Source organism: Ammospiza caudacuta, chromosome 23 (assembly GCF_027887145.1).
Source record: "Ammospiza caudacuta isolate bAmmCau1 chromosome 23, bAmmCau1.pri, whole genome shotgun sequence".
NCBI lineage: Eukaryota > Metazoa > Chordata > Aves > Passeriformes > Passerellidae > Ammospiza > Ammospiza caudacuta.
In genome coordinates this window covers 8412601-8435581 of record NC_080615.1, presented here as the reverse complement: position 1 = coordinate 8435581, position 22981 = coordinate 8412601, and the positions used below count along the sequence as shown (strand labels likewise).

At 54.9% G+C, this 22981-nt stretch overlaps 2 protein-coding genes across 2 annotated transcripts in view; one reads left to right on the top strand and one right to left on the bottom strand.

Moving 5' to 3' along the window:
- Positions 1-14647, bottom strand: part of SIK3 (SIK family kinase 3) — a 69169-nt gene extending 54522 nt beyond the window's left edge. The window contains exon 1 of the mRNA XM_058818994.1: positions 14452-14647. Within this exon, the coding sequence (XP_058674977.1) occupies positions 14452-14646 (195 nt within the window). The 5' untranslated portion in view covers position 14647. The remainder of the gene's footprint in view (positions 1-14451) is intronic.
- Positions 14648-15440: 793 nt separating this feature from the next.
- PAFAH1B2 (platelet activating factor acetylhydrolase 1b catalytic subunit 2) lies at positions 15441-22107 on the top strand. The gene is made up of 6 exons (XM_058818987.1): positions 15441-15516; positions 16599-16686; positions 17153-17242; positions 18065-18181; positions 18404-18526; positions 19076-22107. The coding sequence occupies exons 1-6, from the start codon at positions 15485-15487 to the stop codon at positions 19352-19354; spliced, it is 729 nt and encodes a 242-aa protein (XP_058674970.1). The 5' UTR covers positions 15441-15484; the 3' UTR covers positions 19355-22107.
- The last annotated feature ends 874 nt before the right edge of the window (positions 22108-22981 follow it).

Genomic DNA, 22981 nt, shown 5'->3' with positions numbered 1-22981 from the left:
AGGAAAAGGTCAAGTTCTTGAAGAGCAGAACTCATTCAAGTTTTCTCCTCACAGCAAATGGCAGCTGTACAACAGCATTTTGCCACAGTTTTTTTTTTTTCAGGACTCCCACCCTGACTGCTCATGACTCTCCTGTAGAGCTGGTACTCACACAGCACCTCCTGCAGCTGCCTGGGCAGGCCCCAGGCTGTGCTGAAGGGAAGGGAGCAGGTGAGCTGAAGGCTCTCCTCATCCTCTCTTGCCTGGCTGCCTGGCTCAGTTCAGTGTCCTGTGAATGAGGACAGGGAACCCCCACGCCAGGTATGAGCGAAGTGCAGGCAGTTCGTGTGCTTCAGGTCACAGAAGCAGCAGATCTTGGAGCTTGAATTATACTTTAAAAAATCCAAGTGAAATTCAAGCTCTATCACAGCCTTGCACTGCAGCTTCCCAGAGTCCTCCAGCCGTTTGTTCTCTCCAGGGAAGACAGACAGGTTGCCAACCAAGACTGCACTGTGGGATTAGCCAATGTTTATGAAGTGCTTTAAAGATTAGAAGTGTCACCTATGTGCTAAATATTTCTCTGGCACTATCAGCTCGAACAGCACCCGAGTATCTTGTATCTCCTCCTGCTGATCTTGAGCTGGTTGCCGAAGGCGTCACTCAACCTGACTCCCAACCACGGCGCTTGGCACTAATTCCAGGGGAGGTGTGAGACGTATCACAGGAGAGGGCAGAATCAAGGAACCACTTAAACCCCAACTTCTGAACACTACTAGCAGAGTAATGACAGTAACATCACCAGGAGAAGCTTAGGGATTTGTGTTTTTACAACATTCTCATCCGTGTGTGCGAGATGGAACAGCCTGGCGTGAAGCCCAACCGTGCGGAGAGAGGAGCTCGCCCCGCTCACCCAGACGGAACTGGCTGGGCAATGGCAGCAAAAGGCACTTTGTACACGCCAGTCTGATAGCAGCCCAATGGAGCCCAGCTCCTGCACTTCCCTCAGAGCTTTTGGCAATGCTCCTGCAGTGCCTGGATTGAAAAACCGAGCAGTGAGTCCAAGCACATGGGACAGCAGCACAGCACTGCTCGGGCCCTCTGTGCTGTACGCACACAGACCAAACTGCAGGGATACACCTATTTTCCTGCCTTTCTTCCTCTTGTTCCCATTTCTCTTCCAGCTAGAACACAGACAGAGCCTGTGTCAAGACCTTGCTACTGATATCACACAGAGCCAAGGTGTAAGGCTCAGCTGGACATCCATGTTTCCCATTGACACACCTTTTGTTACCCAGATCCCATCCATCCTCTGAGGACTGACACTGCACATAGATCTAAAAACATCTAAAATACAGAGTACAGCCCTACCCTCAGCCTGTGGGCTTCACCAACAGCAGCAGAATCCAACAACTATTATCAAGCAGTTGAAAAATGAAACATTCAATTCCAAGAGTTTACTCTGCACTGGAGAGAGAGAAAAACAAAGCTGGAAATCCCTCACTTTATAAACAACAGCTCCTCTGAAAGCACTGTCAATAGGAAGTTGTTGCTCCAAACTGTGTACACATTTGGCTCACAATTTGCCAACAATGAGGAAAATGAACTCCACGGAAGGATTCCCACACTGGGAGCCCAGTGCTGTCACCCCAAATGGATGCTGCCAGGGCCAGAGCAGCAGGACTGCGCCAGCAGGAGTTGATCTGCACCTCTGTGTAGGTGCCTTTGGGAGGGCATTTGGGGGAGGAATCCCTCCAAAGATGCCAAGGTGGGAGCATGGCAGGAGGCAGAGCGCAGCTGAGGTGACAGTGCTTTTCTCACACAGCTTTAATGGTTTCTGCGTGACAGAGGGAGCGGAGCCCAGCCAGGAGCCTGCTGAGAGAGGTGCCCTGCTCGGGACAACCCCAGCCAGGTGTACTGCACACGAGTTGGGCTCTGCAGGTCCCCGTGGCTGACAGCTGCCTCCAACTCGAGGTGACTCACTCAAGTCACACATCATAAACACTTCTTACTCCAGCCCTGAATCTGGAGCACAGAGAACTCAAACAAAGCTCCTGTGACACATGCCATTCCTGCAGAGCCGCTCGCAGCCTCTGCTGAAACCAAAGGATCAAAGCAAACAGAGGACTGGAATTGCTGTTCAAGATCTTCAAACACATTTAAGATAAGAAAAAAACAGCTAGCAAAAACCAAAAAGCTATCTTAATCACCATTTTAATTGGGAGTTGATACTGCTATTCTAACAAAACCACTGGAGCATCCATATCCCAACACTCAGGTGCAGGGCTGAGGTTTCCAGCAGCGAGGGGCAGGAGGCACCATGGCAGAATGTGCAGAGCAGCCTTTGTTCTGGGACATGGTGGGGAAAACATCTGCCAGGCCCAAAGCACCGCTCCCTCCAGGGCGATAGGATCTGACCTCGGAGCACAGGAAGGCAGCTTTGTTCCAGGCAGCAGGGAGGGAAGGCGGTGCAAGCACTGACACTGCACAAGGGCTGGGACCTGGGAGACCTGCAGGTGGTAAAACAAGAAGCCTTCTGCTGCTGCTCACCTCAGACGGAGCAGCCTCTGCAGAGCTGCTCTTGTTTGGACAAGCACGTTTGCTCTGGTGTCTATTTGAATGATGACTCACTCCAACAAGCCAGGGCACCCTACCACACACAGCCCCGAAGTGCTGACTTGGGGCTTGGGATGCAAATCCGGCAGGAAGCGGCGCTTCCCGACCAGGGCCACCCAGGCCTGGTCACTGCTGCCATTGCCCTCTTCCAGTTGCACTCCCAGCCTGGATGACGAATCCAAAGAGAAGATGACAAGAACAAGAAAATTGTATAAAATTTGCTCTTAGAGCGCTTCTAAAGTTACTGTTTTTCTCTTTGAATATTCGTGCTCTGCAAAAGTGACGTCCCAGTTGCGAGTTCCTTGTGTGGCACCCCGTCCCTGTCTCAGGAATGCTGCCCAGCAGCCCGTCCCTGGCTTGGAGGTGAGCCCGTGGCCACCCCGCTGGTGGCACTCCTCCAGTCACTTCCACTTTTGTCTCCCCAAGCATGTGAGAGTCACAACCCGTGACGAGCCGGGCAGTAATTGCCGTATCGATTTCGACGTTCCTCCGGCCGGAGCAACGCCTGTAACTGTAAACCATAAACCTTTTAATATCCCGCTCAATTATGGGGAAAACAACTCCTGAGCAGCAGCACGGCGGGAGCATCGCTCAGGGCCCGCTGCTGAGCCTGCCTGGGGATGGCCAAAGCACACTGAGACACTGTCAGGGGGACAGAGCACAGACAGCCCTGCCACGTGTCACTGCCACTGCTCCCAACCCCTTTTGTGCTGACCTCACCAAAGAGCTGAAAATGCTGGAACACATGGAATGAGAAGACAGATAAGCCAATGGATGGTGTGCCATCAGAACGTGACTTAGTGCTCGTGCAACCTCTGGGCTGCTCACAAATCCGAGAGAAAGAGCCCAGGAATTAAGCAACTGTGTCTGGGCACTGTCACACAAGGCAGACTTACAACCTCTCCATTATTTACAAACAGTTTCAGGGAAAGGGAAACAATCAGAGTGACTGTGTGGCCTTTAGAAAACATTCCCATCGACTGTAAAAAGTACAGAATCACAGAGTATCCTGAGTCAGAGGGACCCATGAAGTTCAAATCCTCCCCCTGCATGGGACAAGAATCCCCCTATATCCCTGAGAGCACTCTCCAAACACTCCCTGAGCTCCTGCAGCCTTGGGGCTGTGGGCACTTCCCAAGTCAGGTGCCTTGATGACATAAGAATGAGATCAGTGGAGCACACCTCTAATCCCCAGCTCCAAATCCTGGTGTTGGTCACCTCTCCAGCCCTTTCCCCAGGAGAAGGGGCAGGTTTGGAGACACTCAGCCTGGAGAAGGCTCCCACCTTGCTCTGTGCAGACCTGACCCGCTTTTGTCTCGCTGTGCTGTGAGCCAGCCGGGCTTTGTTGCCATGGTGAAAGCTCTGACACGTTTAGTTTTCCCACTAATTTCCTGCTGTACTAAAGCAACTGCTGCTCTGCACCTCACTGCCATGGCACAGCAACAAGGAACCCCAAGAGCCCCAGAAACAGGGGGCAGGTCCAGCCACGTGCTGGTCACTGCCAGCTGCTCCAGGCAACTTCAGTTACACCTTCTCAGTATCCCAAACCCATCTGCCTTTAAGCCCTACAAAAGTTCTAGAGATTTGACCATCACTCAAAAAGGAACTAGACAATTCAGTGATCCCACAATTAGGGGCTGTATCCCACCTTACCTTAAAAGAAGGTGGTGCATTTCAAATCCCAGACTGCAGTCACCAAACCACCCCATTTTCCTCTGGGCTCACATGAAGGGATCGGGTTCATTCCCGACTGTGTCAATGGTAAGTGAAAACAAGGATCCAGTTGCGTCTGTGGAACCAAACTGGGACCAGCAGCACACACACACGAGGAAAAGCAGACACTAAGGCCCACACTGTCAGCTGATGACTCAGAAACTGCACAAGCGCCCACTGAGTGGGAAAATACCTATAGTCAGCCTTCACTTGTCATTTTACTGTGTAATGGGAGTCTCAGCTTGGATGAAAAACACATGAATATTTTGTTCTGACTAAGCACAGGTTTCCCCATGTACCTCAGCTCTGCCAGGGCAGTGGGCACACGACACCCACGCTGCAGCAAGGGGGAGGGAGCGACCGAGATTTCCCTCTCCACCAACTCTGCACTTTGTTTCTAACATAAGCCAGCTGAATTAAACAGCAGAAAGGAAAAGTCTTTGGATTTTTTTAAATCTTACACTTCCCAGAGCCGCTCAGGGGAAAAACAGCCTCTGTGGAAGCAAAGTATTAAAATCCTCGTACAGAGAATGAATCAGAATTATTTTTATTGGTTTCCAATGAGATTGTGCTTGAAAACAAACAGTTGCTGTATGACTGACAACCCCCTCACTGTGTCAGAGAGATGGGAGAACATAGATGGGCTTTGTAGAGCTGAGAACATGCTCCTCCATGGCTGCTGGGGAGCAGTTCGATTTATTAATGGTACGTGTGCAAAGAAATGGAGCACAAGCTAAGCTGTATCATAATCAGTTTGCTGGGGGGGTCCTCCGACCTCCAAAACTGCTGAAAGCAGCCACAGCTGCTGCGGCCTCGGGCTGCAGAGGACACGGCTACAACGAAAGAGCACCACTCTCTGCCGGCCACCTGGGAACGAGCAAACCTGCCATAAATCAGCCAGCACATGATGCTTGCTCTGTCCCAGGCAGGGGAGAGGCCAGGACGGTTCCCGGCAGCGGTGGAGGCTCGGTGGGAGCCAGGAAGAGCCGCGCAGGCTGCCCGCAGCCCGTCCGTCTGTCCGTCCGTCAGCGGCACTCCAGCCAGGCTGATAACCTTGACAGAGCCACTTGCGAGATTACAGCCCAAGGATTTCCTACAAGCACATCCAGAGAGGAAGGACTAAGTACCAAGACTAATACTTTTCATCTTTGGCTGCCGCCAGTGCTGTGAGCTTCCACGAAAATTTGGGGCACGCAGAGACACGATCACACTGTCACAGTGACTGACAAAAGCAAACCCTTTCCTGTAGCACTAATTACTTCAGCTGAAAGGGGCACAGACAAACATCTTTAAGAATTTAGATATACACGTGACAAGAGGCATTTTTTCCCCTAGTTTCTCCACTGTCACTGTCTGAAGGCTTTATGACAGAAGATCTACCTGGCAAGGGTACCCTGAGCATCAGCATCACTCCAGAATCCTGCGAGCCTGCAGGAGCAGCACGACACCTGAGCAGACTGTATCCTTCCATTCCACAGACAGGAACCAGCTCCAATTAGGCTCCGTGCTGCAATTCAGCGTGTTATCTGATCACACTTCACACACACAATGACACACAGCTCATAAACGTACTCCTTCCATTAGGAGCACTTCATGTTGCGAAATGCCACAATTAGTTTTTAGGCATCAGCTCCAGTGCAGCTGCCTTCCCCAACAGCAAGAAGCCTCAGGGCTCTAAAGATACTGTCCCTGAGAGGGGCCAGAAACACACCTGGAAGTACCTGATGAGTCTGAACATGGGCAAAAAAACCAGAAACGCTTCAGGTTACATGACAGCAGATCCCAGAGCCTTAAAAATACCCTTGTGCCCACAGTGTGATGGCCATGGGTCTGTCACCCATCTCTGCTATCCTCCATATACATTCCAAAGCTATTCCTGCAATTAAACTCTCTGCACAGACAGAGGTTATGCAGGAAAAGGCACAGCTGAAAACCAAGACAGCCAAAGAGCCAGGACAAGCTGAGACTGACTTGTGTAGGTGAGGAAAAACCTGGAAAAAATGTGTCTTCCCTTCTGCTGCAGAAATCCACGCACACTTCCCCAGCCTTGAAAACACCTCGCTGCATCCCTCTCATTCAGAACTCCTTCCAACAGGACCAACCACATTTTAAAAGTTATTGGAAGGAGACAAGAAACATCCATCTGCTTGCTGAAAGGCAGCAGACGCACACAGCCTCCAAATGCAGACTTTAATTGAAACACTTTAATGCGCTGCCGCGGCCCCGCGCTCTCGCTATTCCCAGCGGTGCCGAGGCGTGTGCTCAGCTAATGGAGCTCTGACAGTCGTCCTGGGCCTGGCTCCCTGTCAAACCACGCTGGCCTCCAGCTCCGGGCCCGCAGTCGCACGCTGATACCCCACAGACTCCTTTTCTTCTAAACCATCTTCCAAATGCACTGTAATTAATGCTCTATAACTGCAGCCGACGCTTTAAGGAGCTGCAGGCAGAGCCAAACCGTACAGGAGAGTGGCGAACGTCGAGGAGACGCCGAGCTACAACGGCAACACCCCAGTGGGCCGTGGGGAACAGGCACCCCAGCATTGCACAACCCTGGCTCGGGCCAGTCCCTCATCCCTCTGCACATCGAGGCGTAACTCAACACACACATCACTGCTGTCAGCAGGCCCCAGTTAGGCAGCCAGGGCAGGATTTGGGAAGCTGGTTAGGCTCCCACTGCGGGCTCTGGGACGACATGGGCAGTTTGTGTCTGTGGCTCAGCTGACCTGCTGCAGGCTGTGCTGAATCACCCTGTGCACAGACTGACCCCAGCGCTGCCATCCAGGCCAGGTGAAGCACAGCCTGCTGCTGCACCCCGCACTGTGCCACAGCACCAGGTGAAGCACAGCCTGCTGCTGCTGCACCCTGCACTGTGCCACAGCACCAGGTGAAGCACAGCCTGCTGCTGCACCCTGCACTGTGCCACAGCACCAGGTGAAGCACAGCCTGCTGCTGCTGCACCCTGCACTGTGCCACAGCACCAGGTGAAGCACAGCCTGCTGCTGCACCACGCACTGTGCCACAGCACCAGGTGAAGCACAGCCTGCTGCTGCTGCACCCTGCACTGTGCCACAGCACCAGGTGAAGCACAGCCTGCTGCTGCACCCCGCACTGTGCCACAGCACGTCTGCTTTCTGTGTCTGCATCCCCACCTTCCTCACCTGCTCCTTCAGACGGGTTCTCAGGAACTGCAGCTCCCAAATCCCACAGGGAGGTTTCCCAGTGCTGTGTTTGCCTCTGACAGCCATCACAAACCCTGCACAGGCAGCCCCTCCTGCACACACTGCAGCTGAGGGCACGAGCCAATACTCATATTGATGCATTCATTTCAAACATTCCATGGCCAAAGCAGCTCCAAGGAGAGCATCTGCACTCTTGCTATGGAGTTATAGCCACAAAGTGCAGCCCCAAGCCCAGCTCCCAGGATGAAGTTCCACATCTTGCACAGAGGGATGCTGGAGTCACTCCCAACACACCTGCACTGCACAAGGACCAGCTCCTTCCTGCAGCTCTTCCAAGCTGGAAATTGTCCCCAACACTGGATGCAGAGAAGAAACCAGGAGCATCAGCGACATTTCTCTGGGATCAGACCACGCACTCTGAAAGCACCCAAAGCTTCAAGATAACACCCAGCCAGGTCTGACAGCTCCAGTGAGATCCAGCTCTGCTGCTGTGCTGCCCCAGGATCTCCTGCCCATCCTCTGATGTGCAGAGCAGAGCTCAGCTCGGCTCCCCCCACACACACTGGGCTATTTTTGAGCTCAACGTGTCAGTTCCACTGGCTGTGGGAGTTTGTTTGTGTGGGATAGCATGATTCGACTACTTTGAAAGTTGGCTGAAGCCACATAATTCCCTTTTCATGGAACCTTTTTGATGGCCATTTAGCAGAGAGGGTGAGGTTTAGCCTTAACTAGAGAGACTTGGGGTCAGAATTACTAGAAAAAGACACATAATGACTAATAATGAATCAGCCTTCGGTGGTTTCTTCATATAAGTGTTAACACAGCATATTAAACCCCTGGCCTGGGATCAGCAGAAAGGCCCTGAATGCATTAAATGAGTACAATAGCTTAACTAGAGAATCCCCAAATTGCTCTGTTTAAACCTGTGCAAGCTCCAAGCCAGTCCAACCTTTGCTGGTGCAGGTTCAGGTAAATGCAGCACCTTGCTGGGGGTGTGCAGAGCATGAGACCCACCGTGGTCACACAGGGAAGTCCCAACTCTCATGAGAATCCTTTCAGCCAGAAAGGAAGGGAGAACTTCCACCACAAACTGTGAATTCTACTCTGCTGGCAATGCTGGAGCAACTTCCCAAAGCTTTATTTTCAAGGGGATAAACACAGAGCTGTTATGCAATCGTCTTGGTGAGAGTAAGAAGGGGCAGCACTCTGTACAGCCCCTGCACAGGGCTGATACAGCACCCAGAGAGAGGACAAGGGAAAAAGGAGCTTAGAGCTGCTTCCCTGTGAAAATGTCTAATACCCAAGGAGCCCAGTCTCCCAGCAACACACTGCCATTTCCTTATTTCCCTCTCACGTAATTCCTCCTTCAAACACAAATGAGGAGACAGCTTCTAGAAACCCTCATTAGGCCTCTGCAGCACTCACCAAACCTCTGTGAGACCCTCCTGGAAAAGAGACACTGATCCCTGTCTGCCACAGCCCTTCCTCCTCCTGCTCCTGTCCGTGGCTGTTCCTCACAGGGCAGCCTCTGTACCTGCCCAAAGGTGCCCCCGCCTCGTTCATCAGGTGTGGATTCCTCCTGCTGCAGCAGCTCAGAGCTCTGGGACAGCAAATGTTGGAGAGGAAGGGACTCCAGGCAGGAGGTGGGAGGCAGCCAGGTTGAAGAGGTACAGAAGTTGTACCCACCTCACCCCCCAAATAAGCTAAGAGCCACACAGCTGAGAAGTAGGAACTAACTATCCTGGCTCTCTTAGAATATTCTCCCTGCCCAGAAAGGCTCAGGACACATGCCACAGGCCCCCCAGCTCACCCTGCCCTCTGTCAGCTGGCTCTCCTGTTTCCACCTGTTAGCATCTCAAGAAGCAGCCTGGTCTCCAATTCAATCATGCTCTGGCATTAACATCTTGGTAATCAAATGTTATTTGCTGTAGCAAGAAAAACATTGCAATGAAACATAAAATGTCAGTACTTCAGCCCACAGTTGATACAGGCAATGGCTCTCTGAGGTTTTAGGAAATATTCCCTCTTATCCTCACTGTGGCAACTCTGCTTAGCCAAAGTTCATTTCTAGCTTTTAGGCTTTTGCTAAATCTCCCCACCAAATGAGAAGTAAAATACAACTCTCCTGCAGCACACGGGCGAGGAGAACAAAGGCCCTGTGAGCAGCAGGATCATGCTGCCTGAGGAATTAGCCATCCACAGCATCAGCTCTCCTTACGGCCAGGAGAAATAACAAGCAGGACAGGTGAAGCACCACCAAACACTGCAAAAGAAAAGGAAAATGACTGATGAAAGGCGAGCAGGCGTGGGTCATTACAAAACGTGTGGCAGCGGTATTGAACAATCCCATCTGACACGAGGCCGATGAGTCAGGGCACGCTGGCACGGGGCTTATCACACGGGCAAGCTGGCTGCAGGGAGCAGCCCTCAGTCAGCCCAGAGCCACGTGCCTCGCTGAACATGGCCAGAGCAGGACAGAGAGCCACCAAGGCTCTCCCACCCTCTGGGCTGAGAGCGCTCTGCATCGGAGCAGGGAAATCCAGGCAAGCCCTGGAGCCCCCATGTTCAGAGATCAGAGTGTGCCAAACCAAGCCTGAGACTCCCAGTGTGCCAAACCAAACCAAACCAAGCCTGAGACTCCCAGTGTGCCAAACCAAACCAAACCAAACCAAACCAAGCCTGAGACTCCCAGTGTGCCAAACCAAACCAAACCAAACCAAGCCTGAGACTCCCAGTGTGCCAAACCAAACCAAACCAAGCCTGAGACTCCCAGTGTGCCAAACCAAACCAAACCAAACCAAACCAAACCAAGCCTGAGACTCCCAGTGTGCCAAACCAAACCAAACCAAACCAAGCCTGAGACTCCCAGTGTGCCAAACCAAACCAAACCAAGCCTGAGACTCCCAGTGTGCCAAACCAAGCCTGAGACTCCCAGTGTGCCAAACCAAACCAAACCAAACCAAGCCAAGCCAAATCTGAGACTCCCAGTGTGCCAAACCAAACCTGAGACTCCCAGTGTGCCAAACCAAGCCTGAGACTCCCAGTGTGCCAAACCAAACCAAGCCTGAGTGCTCCCAGTGTGCCAAACCAAACCAAACCTGAGCACTCCCAGTGTGCCAAACCAAGCCTGAGTTCTCCCAGTGTGCCAAACCAAACCAAACCTGAGCACTGCCAGTGTGCCAAACCAAACCTGAGCCCTCAAGAAGCGAAGGCAGCACAGCAGGAAGATCACTGCACTTGGGCAGGAGCTGTGTTCTCCCAGGACTGTCAATCCCATCTCAAGAGGAAGATGGACAAGAAAGCAACTCCTATCTCCCAGTGAAACACACCATGACAGCAGGTACACACTGCTCCGTGCCCCAGCTGCATCTCCAGCCACATGGAGCGATGGAAGGGATGGAACCAGGACAGCAGAGAGCTCTCAGCAGTGCCCAGCAACCACAGCGTCCCTCTCTGTCCTCCTCAGCCCCAACAGCTCCTGAAGGCTCCAACACAGCACCCAGAGGGCATGGGAACATAAGGTATGTGCTCCTTGGCACACTCACCAACATTCGCTGACCAGCCCTCCTGAAAAAATGTGGCATTAAAAACAACCCCACCGGCTGAACAGAGCTGGAATCCTAATGAAGTCACTTGGATGATTTATAAATGGAAATTCTGTGGAAAACAATTCATTCAGCAGGTCACTCTGAAGATTTTTAGCACAGAAACAAGGGTTTCTTGTAGAAGACGAGAAGAGACAAAAGGAAGGGGGACAGGAGGGATGCAGCAAGGTATCCCACAGGTGCCCAATTCATCCAGGTCAGAGCAGTGGCTCCAGCTCCTGCCCAGCCATCAGAGCAGCTCTGACAGAGCACAAGAGTCCAGCTTTGCATGGGCAGGGACTGGATGTAAATTGCTGCCTTGGTTAATACGTAAATTGCAGACTGTTCCCTTCTATTCCATCAGCTCCAGCGGAGACAATTATGAATACAGGCCTCCTGCCCTTTGGGATGATTAACATTCCCCTTCCTCAGTGTCCCCAGCACTGCTGACCCACATTCAGCTCCTGAAATGCAGTTCTGTGTAAACTGCAACGTTGGGTGTCAGCAGAATGTGCCAGCCCAGCTGGGCCGGGCACTCTGCTCCTCTCTCTAAACAAATGCAGTGCTCAACTTCCCAAGGGCCAGGAAAATCTCAGCCCATTAAGATCAGCACCCAACTACCCTCTGCTTCTCTTTTTAGGGAAAAGGGGACACAAGCCAGGAATGCTCTGGCTGTTATCTCGAGCTGTCATGTCAAAGTCCACTTGACCTGGTAAATGTCCGTCAGAAAGGAAAACAGGATCCAACACCCATCCCAGACCACCTCTAACCCCGGGCTCAGCAGTGGGCACCAGCCCACACCGTCACTAATTCCACCTTCTGGAAAAGGCCCCAGATCACGGGTACATCATTTCCAAGCTCACACAGACACTCAGAGCAGAATTCCATGTGAGACGGTGCAGGAGTCCTTCCCAAGGAGGGGCCGTGCCGAGCAAACCCGCTTTTCTCTAAGAGAATGTCAAGGGGTCAAGTTTGTGCAGGGATTTGGAGGCTATATTTGAGCTGCCCGGTTCTCTTACGCAGCTACTACGGGGAGAGCAGGATCACCTCGGGAAGGGGCTGCCAGCACAGGCAGCAACCGGGCTGCGCCTGCGTTTCATGATCAAAGAATTCTTTCAGATGCCTAAATGGGACCATTTTGCCAAGGTTTCACTCGCTTCCAAGTTGTTTCCATTAAGTCAAAGTGTTAAAAGTGTAACTGTGATGAAGACAAGCTCGCAGTAGCATTATTTTGTATTTCTGCTGCCAGTCAAAAACGCTTCCCCATAAGGATTTGGCTTTTCCAATGCATTTATATCAACACCTCCCCTCTAATCTCATGAGTCCCAGAGCCTGAACCAGGCAGCTCCTTTCTCCTTCCCCACTCCTCTCCCAGAGCCAACAGCAACAGCGCTGTCACAGAAGGAAAAGTACTGAATCCAAGTGCTCAGGGTCTGCAAGCAGAATCCAATCCATTCGCTCGCACTCCTCTCCAGAGGCTGGGATTTGAAAGGAAACCTGACCTCGGACTTAAGAAAGCTTCCAGGTCAAGTTTCAGCTCCAAGCTATCCCGGCTCAGCCAAACAGATGGCAGTTGTTCCAGCACAGGTATTTCCCCGGGCTCGGGGAGTCCCCGGAGTTCAGAGGGACAAGGACTGGATCTCCTGCATGCAGGGAACGTGTTGCAGGTCAAACCCGCTGCTCCAGAGCCCCCAGCACCTCACCATCCCACCAGAAAGCTGCTTCCTGAACTCCACACCCCGCCCTCAGTCATTCCAGGGCAGTGGGAATCAGTACACTGCTGTAAAGCAAAGCTTTCCAAGCTTAGTGTCCACTTCCATCACCCAAAGCCAACGTGCAAAATCCTTGGACCTGTAAACCCGGAACACAATTTCCAGACAAAATCTGTGTGTGTACTCTGCCATTCTTCGGACAAAATCAACTATTCCTGCACAAAAATGGTCTCTGATTTGGTGTTTTGCAAACTTCAGAGTCAGCACCACTGAGAAGAAACCTTGACCCAAGGATGAGTTTGGAAACAGGAAGAGGAAAGCAGCTTGGAGCTAGATCCCTCCTTTTCCAGGAGTGATTCCACGCAGAGGGGTCAGTGCCCTGCACTTGGGGCACCTGAACCCATCACTCCGTTTCTCTCAGCAAGGTTCAGGTTCATCACGGGGAGAACACCTCAAGTGCAGGTTAAATTGTGGCATCGAGCACTTGCAGGCACAAAACAGCCGTCAGGGCAGGCAAATACAGCCCAGCTCTGAAAAGAACTGTCCAGGAGGTGTTATAACCGATGTTTAAATAGCCCCTGAAATTAATTTCACTTTATTATCCGGGCAAAGAGCCAGAGCTCCAACAAACCAAGGCGATGGTGGATTTCTCCTCCTGTTTCAAAACAATGCTGCTCCTGGAACTGAGAGAGGGGCAATCCCAGAAAGTGACAAAGGCGTAATTCGTGAAAGTGACAGAGAGACAACCCCGGGAATTGACAGAGGGGCAATCCCAGAAAGTGACAGAGGGACAACCCGGGAACTGACAGAGGGGCAATGCCTGAAATTGTGACAGGGGGGCAACCCCAGAAAGTGACAAAGGCATAGTCCCAGAAAACGACAGAGGGACAACCCTGGAAAGCGACAGAGGGGCAATGCCTGAAACTGACAGAGGGACACCCCCGGGAACTGACAGAGGGACACCCCCAGGAACTGACAGAGGGACAAGGCCGGCCAGCACCATCCTCTCTGCAGCGCTCGCAGGAGCCAGCGCGGAGCCAAGAGCGGCAGGGCAGGCGCAGGGCTTTGGTTCGGGCCTGCCTGCCGCCTGCCCGTGCCAGCCCCGCTCCTGCCGCAGCTCCGGGGCCATCCCGGGCTGGCACTGCTGCATGCAGCACCGCGAGCCGTGCCCGGGAGCCCGGTGTCACCGGCACTACCGGGAGCACGGCGCGGTTCCTCACGGATCTCCTGCCGCGCTCCGGGGCTCGCCCGTGCCGGGATCCACCCGGATCTCCCGCCGTGTTCCGGGGCTCACCTGGCAGCGCGGCCGTACCTGGATCCACCTGGACCCGCCGCTCCCTCGGGAGGCCCTTCCTTCCTCGCGCTGCTCCTGCGCTTTCCCACGGCCCCGAAGGCTCGGCCACGATCGATTCCCACCGTCCAGGTAAGGAACGACCTGTCCCCCACCTGCCCCCCGCGTCCCCCCGGCTGGCCGGGAGCATCCCCGGGTACCGCGGGAGCATCCCCCCGCTCCACCTCCACGTTATCCCGGAGCCACGGGACCCGCGGGGACACCCGTGACAGCGGCCCCGCTCCCCGGCAGCGCCCGCCCGGGGCAGGGGGGGCTCGGGGCCGCTCCCCGCTCGCTCGCCGCTCACCGGGCCGGCGCCGCGACCCCCGCGGGGGACTCACCTTGGCGCGGGTCACCAGGTGCGTGGCGAGCTTCACCACGGCGAAGTTGCCCTTGCCGATGGTGCGCTCGATCTCGTAGTAGCCGATGCGGGCGGGCCCGGGGGGCCGCGGGGGCGGCGGGGCCGGGGAGAGCCGGGGGGCCGCGGGGGGAGCCCCCGCTCCGCCGCCTCCTCCCGCCGCAGCCGCCGCCGCCATCTTGTCGCGCGGAGCGAACCCCCCCGCGGGGCTGCGGCACCGCGTGAGCTCATCCGCGGGGGGGCGCCGGGGGGCGGGCGGCTGCCATGGCGACGGGGGCGGTGCTCTGACGTCACCGCTCGCGTCACGGGCGCGCGGCCCGCGGAGGGCGCCCCCGTGCGGCGGAGAGCGGGGAGAGCAAGGAGCGCGCTGCGGGTTCGGGGAGAAAGCCGCGGGAAATGGGAAACTTGCCGCGCGTGACGTCACGCCATCGGGGACGGCCACACCCCCCCGGTCACATACACCTGGACACGCGTCATCTCGGGAGGAGAATGACGTCACGGAGAGGGGCTGCGGTGGGTTGTGGGTGCTGCGGTTTTGGGGAGAAACCAGTGAGATATGGGAGATGAGTCTGACGTCACTCTCCAGTGGGGAGAGCTGAATGATGTCATGGTGAGACCGCCCCATCTGGCGCACCCCCGGGGCCAGGGAGCTGGTTCTGTTTTGGGGCAGAACCCACGGTAATCGGAAACTTGTTCTTGTGACATCACTCCGTCAGGGGCATTAAATGACATCACGGCAAGGGGCGGGAGGTGCCGTGGTTTTAGGGTGAAACCCACGATAAACAGGAAAAGGATTCCTCGTGCCATCACTCCACCAGGGAGTGAACCCATCACCCCCCAGCTGGATGGCGCTTCGCCTCGGCGCAGCGTGACGTCACGGGAGCGCCGCAGTGACGTCACGGGGGGAGGGCGGGAGTTCCGCGGGCGCGGGGCGGAAGCGGCGGCCGGGGCGCGCGCGGGGAAGCGGAAGCGGAAGCGGCGCAGGCGCGGGGCCGAGCGGAGGGGACGCGCCCGCCATGGAGTCGCGGGGGAAGGAGCCGCAGCCGCCGTGAGTGCGGGCGCACCGCGGGGCGGGGCGGCGCCGGTCCGCCAGCATCGCCGGGGAGCGGGACAGCGGGAGGAGGAAGGGGAGGGGGCTGCGGGGGGAACCCGCCCTGCTCAGCCCGGCCCAGCCCAGCCCGGCCCGGCCCGGCCCGGCCCGGCTCGGCCCGGCGCGGGGGGCTGCGAGCGGCGGCCGCGGGAGGCATCGTCCCGCTGCTCGTCCCGCTGTACATCCTCCGGGATGTGCGAGGATGATGAAGGGCTGGAGCATCTCTGTGATGGGGAGATGATGGGGAGCTGGGCCTGGTCAGCTTGGAGAAAGGAATCCCATCGATCCGCACAGATATCCCCAGGGAGCGCCGCAGGATGGCTCTCTCGTTAGTGATGCCCAGCAGCAGGACAGGGAGCAGGGGCCATAAACTAAAATACAAATTCCTCCTCAACGTGGGGAGGAACTTCTTTCCCTGGGGGGGTGGCAGAGCACTGGAATCCCTGGGGGGATGGCATCCCACATGCCCAGGGACGTGGGGATCTCCCTCTCTGGACATTCCAATCCACCTGGATGCATTCCTGTGTCACCTGCTCCAGGTGGCCCCACCTTGGCAGGGGGCTGGACTGGATGATCTCCAGAGACCCCTCCCGATCTGTAATGGTTTGGGATTCTGGGGTCAATGGGATCAATCCCACCACACTGCTCTGCTCCCAGAGCCAGATTATCCACCTGGACTGTGCAGCTCAGCAGCTGTAAGCTGGATCCCTGGGCGTTAATAGGGACTTATCCTGGGAGTCTCAGCCGTGGTTGTTGAGCTGTTAAAGCCTCGTGGCTCAGGTGTGGGGCTGCAGAGCATCCTTGAGCTGGGCTTTGTTCTCTGTGCTGGGGCATCCATCGGGGCCTGGCTCCAGGGGAATGTGTGCTGCAGAGTCGCTCTGGCATGGAGCAGCATCCGTGCTGCTGTTCCCAGCCAGCTGCCAGCAGGCACAGCGGCAGGAGCAGGCAGGAGTTGTGTGCGGCGGATTCCTGCAGCCCTCTGGCAGCCCTGCTGCTGTGGGAGCTGCTGGAGCAGTGGCTGTGAGCTGTTCTTCCCACAGGAACAGGATGGGCATGGGGGACTCCAACCCAGCAGCAGTCCCACACGCCGCCGAGGACATTCAGGGGGATGACAGGTGGATGTCGCAGGTAAGGCTGGCAGGGGGATCCTCCTTACTGGGGGGTGTTGGGCCAGGCCACACTGGGGACCCCGAGATCACAACAGCCTGGAACTGGCAGCTGTCACAGCTGTGTGTCCTTGGAGCATCTTTCTGATGAGGAGTGACTGCAGGAGCTGAGCTGGGTTACTCCTGAGAAGACTGTCAGGGGATCCCATCAATCCACACAAAATCTCCAGAAGATGGGGCCTGACTGAGCTCGGTGATGCTCAGTGACAGGACAAGGAGCAATGGCCATGAACTAAACCACGCCAAGTTCCATCCAATGGGGTTGTGGAGCTGGGAGCAGTGTCCAGCAGCTCAGGGGTTAATGCCAGCAGGGCTGCTGGAGGCCATGGCAGGGGGGAGCTGGCAGGGCAGCTGTCCCTGTGCTGCAGCAGGGGTGGATGCCCTGGGGCAGTGTCACCTGGAGCTCACCTTGTCGCTCTCTTTGGCAGCACAATCGGTTTGTCCTGGACTGCAAGGACAAGGAGCCCGACGTGCTCTTCGTGGGGGACTCCATGGTGCAGTTGCTACAGCAGTACGAGGTAGGGATGGAGGGAGGGACAAAGGGAGGGAGGGAGGGAGGGTTGGAGCAATTGGAGCATCCCTCTCTAGCCCAGTGGCTGATCATGTGTAACACTGATGACTGTTCCCATTTTCACTGCTGTCTCCTGAGGCCCTCCTGCCCTGCTTCCTGAACTCCCCAGGGCCTGGACACTGCTTTACCTGGCTGCTTTTGCCTCCCTCTCTGAGGCCAGGACCGGCTGCCTGCATTTTGGCACACGTGCACAGCCCCTCAGCTCTCAGATCCCAGCCTCCTGAGGGCCATGGAGTTCCCTGGGGCTGTACCTGGCATGGCCAGCACACACTTAGCCTGTAGAATTCAGGGTGCCAGGGGCATTGTTCCACTGGTTCCTCCCTAAAATTATTGAGGGAAAGAAGAGTTCTCTTCTGCCGTGGTGGCAGCTGAGCAGCTTTGTTCTGCAAGAGCTACTTCCCTTTGTTCTAGATTTGTTACCTGGGGATGAGAAGGATTTAATCAGGTCATAGACTCCTTCTTCAAAGGCCCTGTGCTCAGGGACACCGTGATCTGCAATAGATCTGTGCTCTGGGGCTCTGATGAGTGCAGCAAATCACTGCTCCAGAGATCTTTCCTTCCTTTGTGCCAGGTCTGAGAGCTTGAACCTCAGCAGCTCCATCTCTTCTGACTCCACATAAAACCTGGTTCTTGTCCAGGTGCCCTTTGTGGAGAGAATTTTCAGAGCAGGGCTCGTGGCTGCCCTCAGTGACCTTGAGGAGCCCGTGTGGTGTCTCTGCCTCACAGGCAGGATGCTGCTCTGAAGCAGCACGTTGGTTTCTGCTTGCAGATCTGGCGAGAGCTCTTCTCACCGCTCCATGCACTGAACTTTGGGATTGGAGGAGACACCACGGGCCATGTTCTATGGAGACTGAAGAACGGTGAACTGGAGAACATTAAACCCAAGGTATGAGCTGCAGAGCTAGTGAGGGTGTCCAGGTGTGCAGTGAAGATCACCTGTGCCTTCCCTGAGGGCAGTGGGCAGTGCCAGCCCCAGGGCTGAGCTCTTGAGCCTGACTCTCCCTGCAGCCCTCTGTCCACAGATGATGTTTATGCAGGGATTTCAGGGTCATCACCCCTGTTACCACTTGGCTCTGGAAAAGCTGCAAACATCTTTCTCTCCTTGCAGGTCATTGTTGTTTGGGTTGGAACAAACAACCACGAAAACACAGCAGAAGAAGTGGCAGGGGGAATCGAGGCCATCGTGCGCCTGATAAACGCCCAGCAGCCACAGGCCAAAGTGATTGTGCTGGTACGTCCCTGCTCCCTGGGCTGTGCTCTGCCTTACTGGGAGTCACTGGGTGGTGCTGGGAGGGCACTCACCTGATCTGCCCTCTGCTGTGTGCCTCCCCTCGCTGGCTTGGCATTGCAGGAGCCCTCCTTTGGCCATTCCAGAGCTCATTCCCAGTAACTGTCCCATTTATTAATGTTAATGTTTCCCCTGTGAGGGGAAAATAGGTGCCCAAGTCCCAGCTGGCATTGGGAATCCTAGTTGGCTTCCTTGTCCTAAGGAACCTGCTGCCTGTCTTGCTGAGGAGCTGAAAGTGTATGGAAAGAGCACAAGCTGGTACATTTAAAAAATAAAAGAAAGCAGTTTCCCTGCCAGTTAGTGCTTGGAGCTCATTTGGCTCCTTCACTTGCATTTCACATTAGGCCTGAATGGACAAATTCCGATTGAAGGGATGATTTCCTCTTGTCACAGACATCCTAAACCTTGACAGGCAGCCCGAATTGGAAGGGCAAGCAGGGCTCCTGATGCCATCAGAGCATCAAAGCTCTTCTCTGCCTCCTCTCGTGCCAGGGCCTGCTACCTCGTGGAGAGAAGCCAAACCCGCTGCGGCAGAAGAACGCCAAGGTGAACCATCTGCTGAAAGCCTCTCTGCCCAAACTGCCCAACGTGCAGCTGCTGGACGTGGACGTGGGCTTCGTGCACTCGGATGGCACCATCTCCTACCACGACATGTTCGACTTCCTGCACCTGACGGGCGGGGGCTACGCCAAGGTCTGCAAGCCCCTCCACGAACTGATCATGCAGCTGCTGGAGGAGACCCCTGAGGAGAAACGAGCTGCCCTGGCCTGAGTCGCTGCTGTCAGCGTGGAGAGCATCATCCAGCCCATCAGATCAGTTCTGTCACTGGCACTACAGAATCCTTCTTTCTTAAAGCACTTTCCATTGTAGAATGTTACCGGATGTCCGTACCTAGTGTTTTGAGGGGGAAGGCTCGTGTTTAACTGGTCTTGTACATATGAGGGCCGGCTGGGTTGGTTTTATTGCAGGAGGAAATTAGCTGAAGAAGAGTTTTACTTTTAAACCATTCCTCATTTGAAACGAGAACAGGACTGTCTGTGCCCCTCTGTGCACAGAGTCTGTGCCCCTCTCATGTCTTGTTGCCCCGTGGTTGTCCTAGACCCCCTGTAGCCTGTCCGACAGCCCGCTCCTGGCTCACCGTTCCTGGCTGCAGCTCTGTGCTCTGTGTATTGGCCTGGGAACAAGAATCACATTCCACTTGCAAAAGCCAGAACAGATGCATTTTTCCAAACTCGGTTCCACCTTTTAGGCGGTTTGGGGTTTTTTTGTTTGGGTTTTTTTTTTTGTTTGTTTGTTTGTTGTTTGTTTGTTTTACTAGGGGGGGTTAAATCACACGTGTTGCTTTCTCACTCCTTTCTGAAGCAGCTTGAAACTGGAATTCAGAAATTCAAAGAAGCAAACAGTTACCTGAACTCATGTAGCACTCCCCAGTGCTTGTCTTGTGCTCGTTTCCCCAGTCCTGCTAGCAGGGGCACCTTCCCTTCCTCCCACGCAGCCCTCCTGGGAATGCTCCCACTTGGGTGCTGCTGCTGGCCCCTGCTCCTGCTGCCTGTGATGTTGCTGGCTTTTAGCAGTTGCTCAGTGTAGGATTTTAATGATCCAGTAATTGGCAGTCACTTCCTCACTCCTCTGGAACTGACAGACATCCCTCTGAGGTGCCCGGGCTCTTTGCAGTTTTTTTCTATTTTTTTATTAAGTATGACTGTTACATCCTTTTTTTTCTAAAGCAAACCCACATGAAGAGCCCCTGGCTGCAAGGCCTAAATCACTCTGAAGCTTTACAGATCCCAAGGTGTATATTTCCTTATCACTACTGGTTTACTTGTATAAACATTTTATTTGAGCAACTACGGCCTCTTAGAGTAAAAGTGGAGTTAAGGTGTAGCTTCTCCTGCTCCAGACACTGCTCCTCACCTCGAGCAAGGGAGCCAGAGGGGCAGATGCCCTCCTAAAGGGCTGTGGCTCAGTGGGGTTTTGGTTTGATATGTAGTTCAGAGGGCTGGTTGTAGCAAAACAACTTTTCATTTCAAACTGAGAGCTTCTCTTCCAGAAAGAAGCGGATTGGACCTGAGAGGCAGAGCCCTAGATGAATTATAACTTGCAAATAACCTATTTTAAACCAAATCTGTTCCTCCCTGCCTTACCTGCTGGAGCTGGAGCTCAGTGGTGCCACGCTGGATTTGTGCTTCCCGTGGGATGCCAGGCAGGTAATCCTGGGAGGAACAGAGAGCTTCACTCCGTGCTCCAAGGGAGGGTTCAGGTGTCAGGTGGCTTTGCTGAAGCCCATAGTAGTGTACATAGTCTGTCTGCCCTTTGCTGTGGCCAAGGGCTGGTGTGTAACTCTGACCTAGCGTTGAGGAATTCCCTAACGTCCCACCTCATCCCCCTCCTCCTGTAGGTTTGGTCATAGCAGGATTCCTGCCTGGATTGCATGCATAGTGTGTGTTTTGTTTCCAGTATATGTGATCTACACACAGATGAAGGAAAGGTGAAGCATTCCCCTGGCCAGGATCAGACACAGGGAGCTGCAGAGTGCCACGGGAGAGGAGGGATCACATCCTACCCCCATGATCCAGACCAGGGTGCTGCTCCCTGGAGCCCCACGGCCTTGCAGGGCAGGCTTTGAGAGAGCACTGCTCGTGCTTCCCATAAGCTTTGGCTGGAAATACTGGGGAAGGGCAAGTGGAAAATCAAAGGTTAAAAGTACAGTGCAGTGGAGAGTTCTGGGGAAGGGTTTATCCCATCCCCAGCCCCCTCAGGGAGCTGGGATAAAACCCTTCTTGCTCCCTGAGAGCTTTCCATCTCCAGGCTTGTGAGACAAGGCCGTGGGCTAGTTTAATCTCTGCATCCCTGCTCCCTTCCCTCCCTGCTGCTGCTGCTGCATTTGGCTGAAGAGATGCTAACCAGGAATGTACTCTGCAGTACAGCTCTGCCTGCTCAGCACCCTGTGCTCGCTGTGAGCCAGCCCCGTGGGCAGGGTGCCGAGTGGCCCGGGCAATTTGGCAGGCTGTGGCCTCACCAGGGAGGCTCTGCTGGCTCTGCTTAGGCTTGGCTTGCTGAGGTGCCGTGCTCCGTGCTGGTTCAGTGCTCTCGGCTCTGCTTGTTGCTGCCTGGCAGGAAACTGCCCTGCTCACCTGAGAGGTGTGGTGGGCAAGAGGGGCCCTGCCTCTGCTCACCCCGTGCTGAAATCCGAGTGCCTCCCGTGAGAAAAATTCAGTTCCAGCGCTGGATGTCCCTCGGGACGGCGCTGGGCTGGAGTTGTGGCCTCCTCTGAGTGAGCGTGTCCAGTTTTGTGTTTATGCAGCAGAGAGGAAAACAAACAAAAGATGTGAAATGACAGAGTCTTGTGAGGTGCTGGGGTGGGTGAGGCAGGAGCAGGGAGGCCCCCATACCTCCCCTCGCTGCCCACCCGCTGCCCCCAGCCTTCCCCGGGACACAACCTTTGTGATTCTGCTTTGGCAAAAATGCATCAGCTGGTAGAAGTCACTGTTAGTGCATATTTCAATATAAATGTCAATGTTTCACCCACCGTGTCGCAGCCTGTGTGTGTGTGCGTGCGTGTGTGTGTGTGTGTGTGTGTGCCCAGCCGTCTCCTGCCCTCTCCTGGTCACTCCTGGAGCTCTCCACGGGGCCGGGCAGGCGCTGCCAAAGCTCCCTCTGGGAGTTGTGCTCAGCCAGATCCTTGCTCCTCGTTTAATTCCTGCTGGTTTTGGGGCTGTTTTTGTCTGTTTTTCCTCCTTTCCCCGTGCAGATCTGGGTGCTGCACCCACACCTGCGAGCACGGTGCTGCAGGTGAAGGGGACTGGTTTATTTTGGCCCTCGACAGGACATCGGCCTGTGTTGGATTCCCGAGAGATTGATCTCAAACGGCCCTGGAGCAGACAGGGAATGCACATCCCCACGCAGTCCCGCTCACAGCCATCCTGCAAGAGGCGACTCGAGCTCCACCAGGGCCGAGGAGTCGGCTGGAATTCTGCTTCTCTTCCCGCATGTCTGTCCCTGAGGTTGTCCCATCTGCCGCCAGCGCCACCACCTGCACCTGGAAACCATGGGCAGACTGTCCGAGCTGTGGGATCCTCAGGGACAGGAGGGCCCAGAGAAATAAAGTGCACAATAGCAGCAGAGCCTTGTCTCGTGGCGTTTGTCCCCTGGAGCAGAGCAGCGGTCCTGGATGTCAGAGCCAGCCCAGGAAGTGGCTCTGGGTGAGGTGACACAGGGCTGAGCCCCTTCGGAGGGGGATTTTAAATCAAAACCCCCAGCTGCAGGCAAATAAAATGTGATGGAAAAGTCACAGAGCTGTTGGAGAGAGGCTGGAAGCAGGAGGCTCAGCAACAGCTGGAATTGGGGGGTGTTTTGGGAGATTCACCAAAAATGCAGTGTGGCATGACTCCCGCTTCC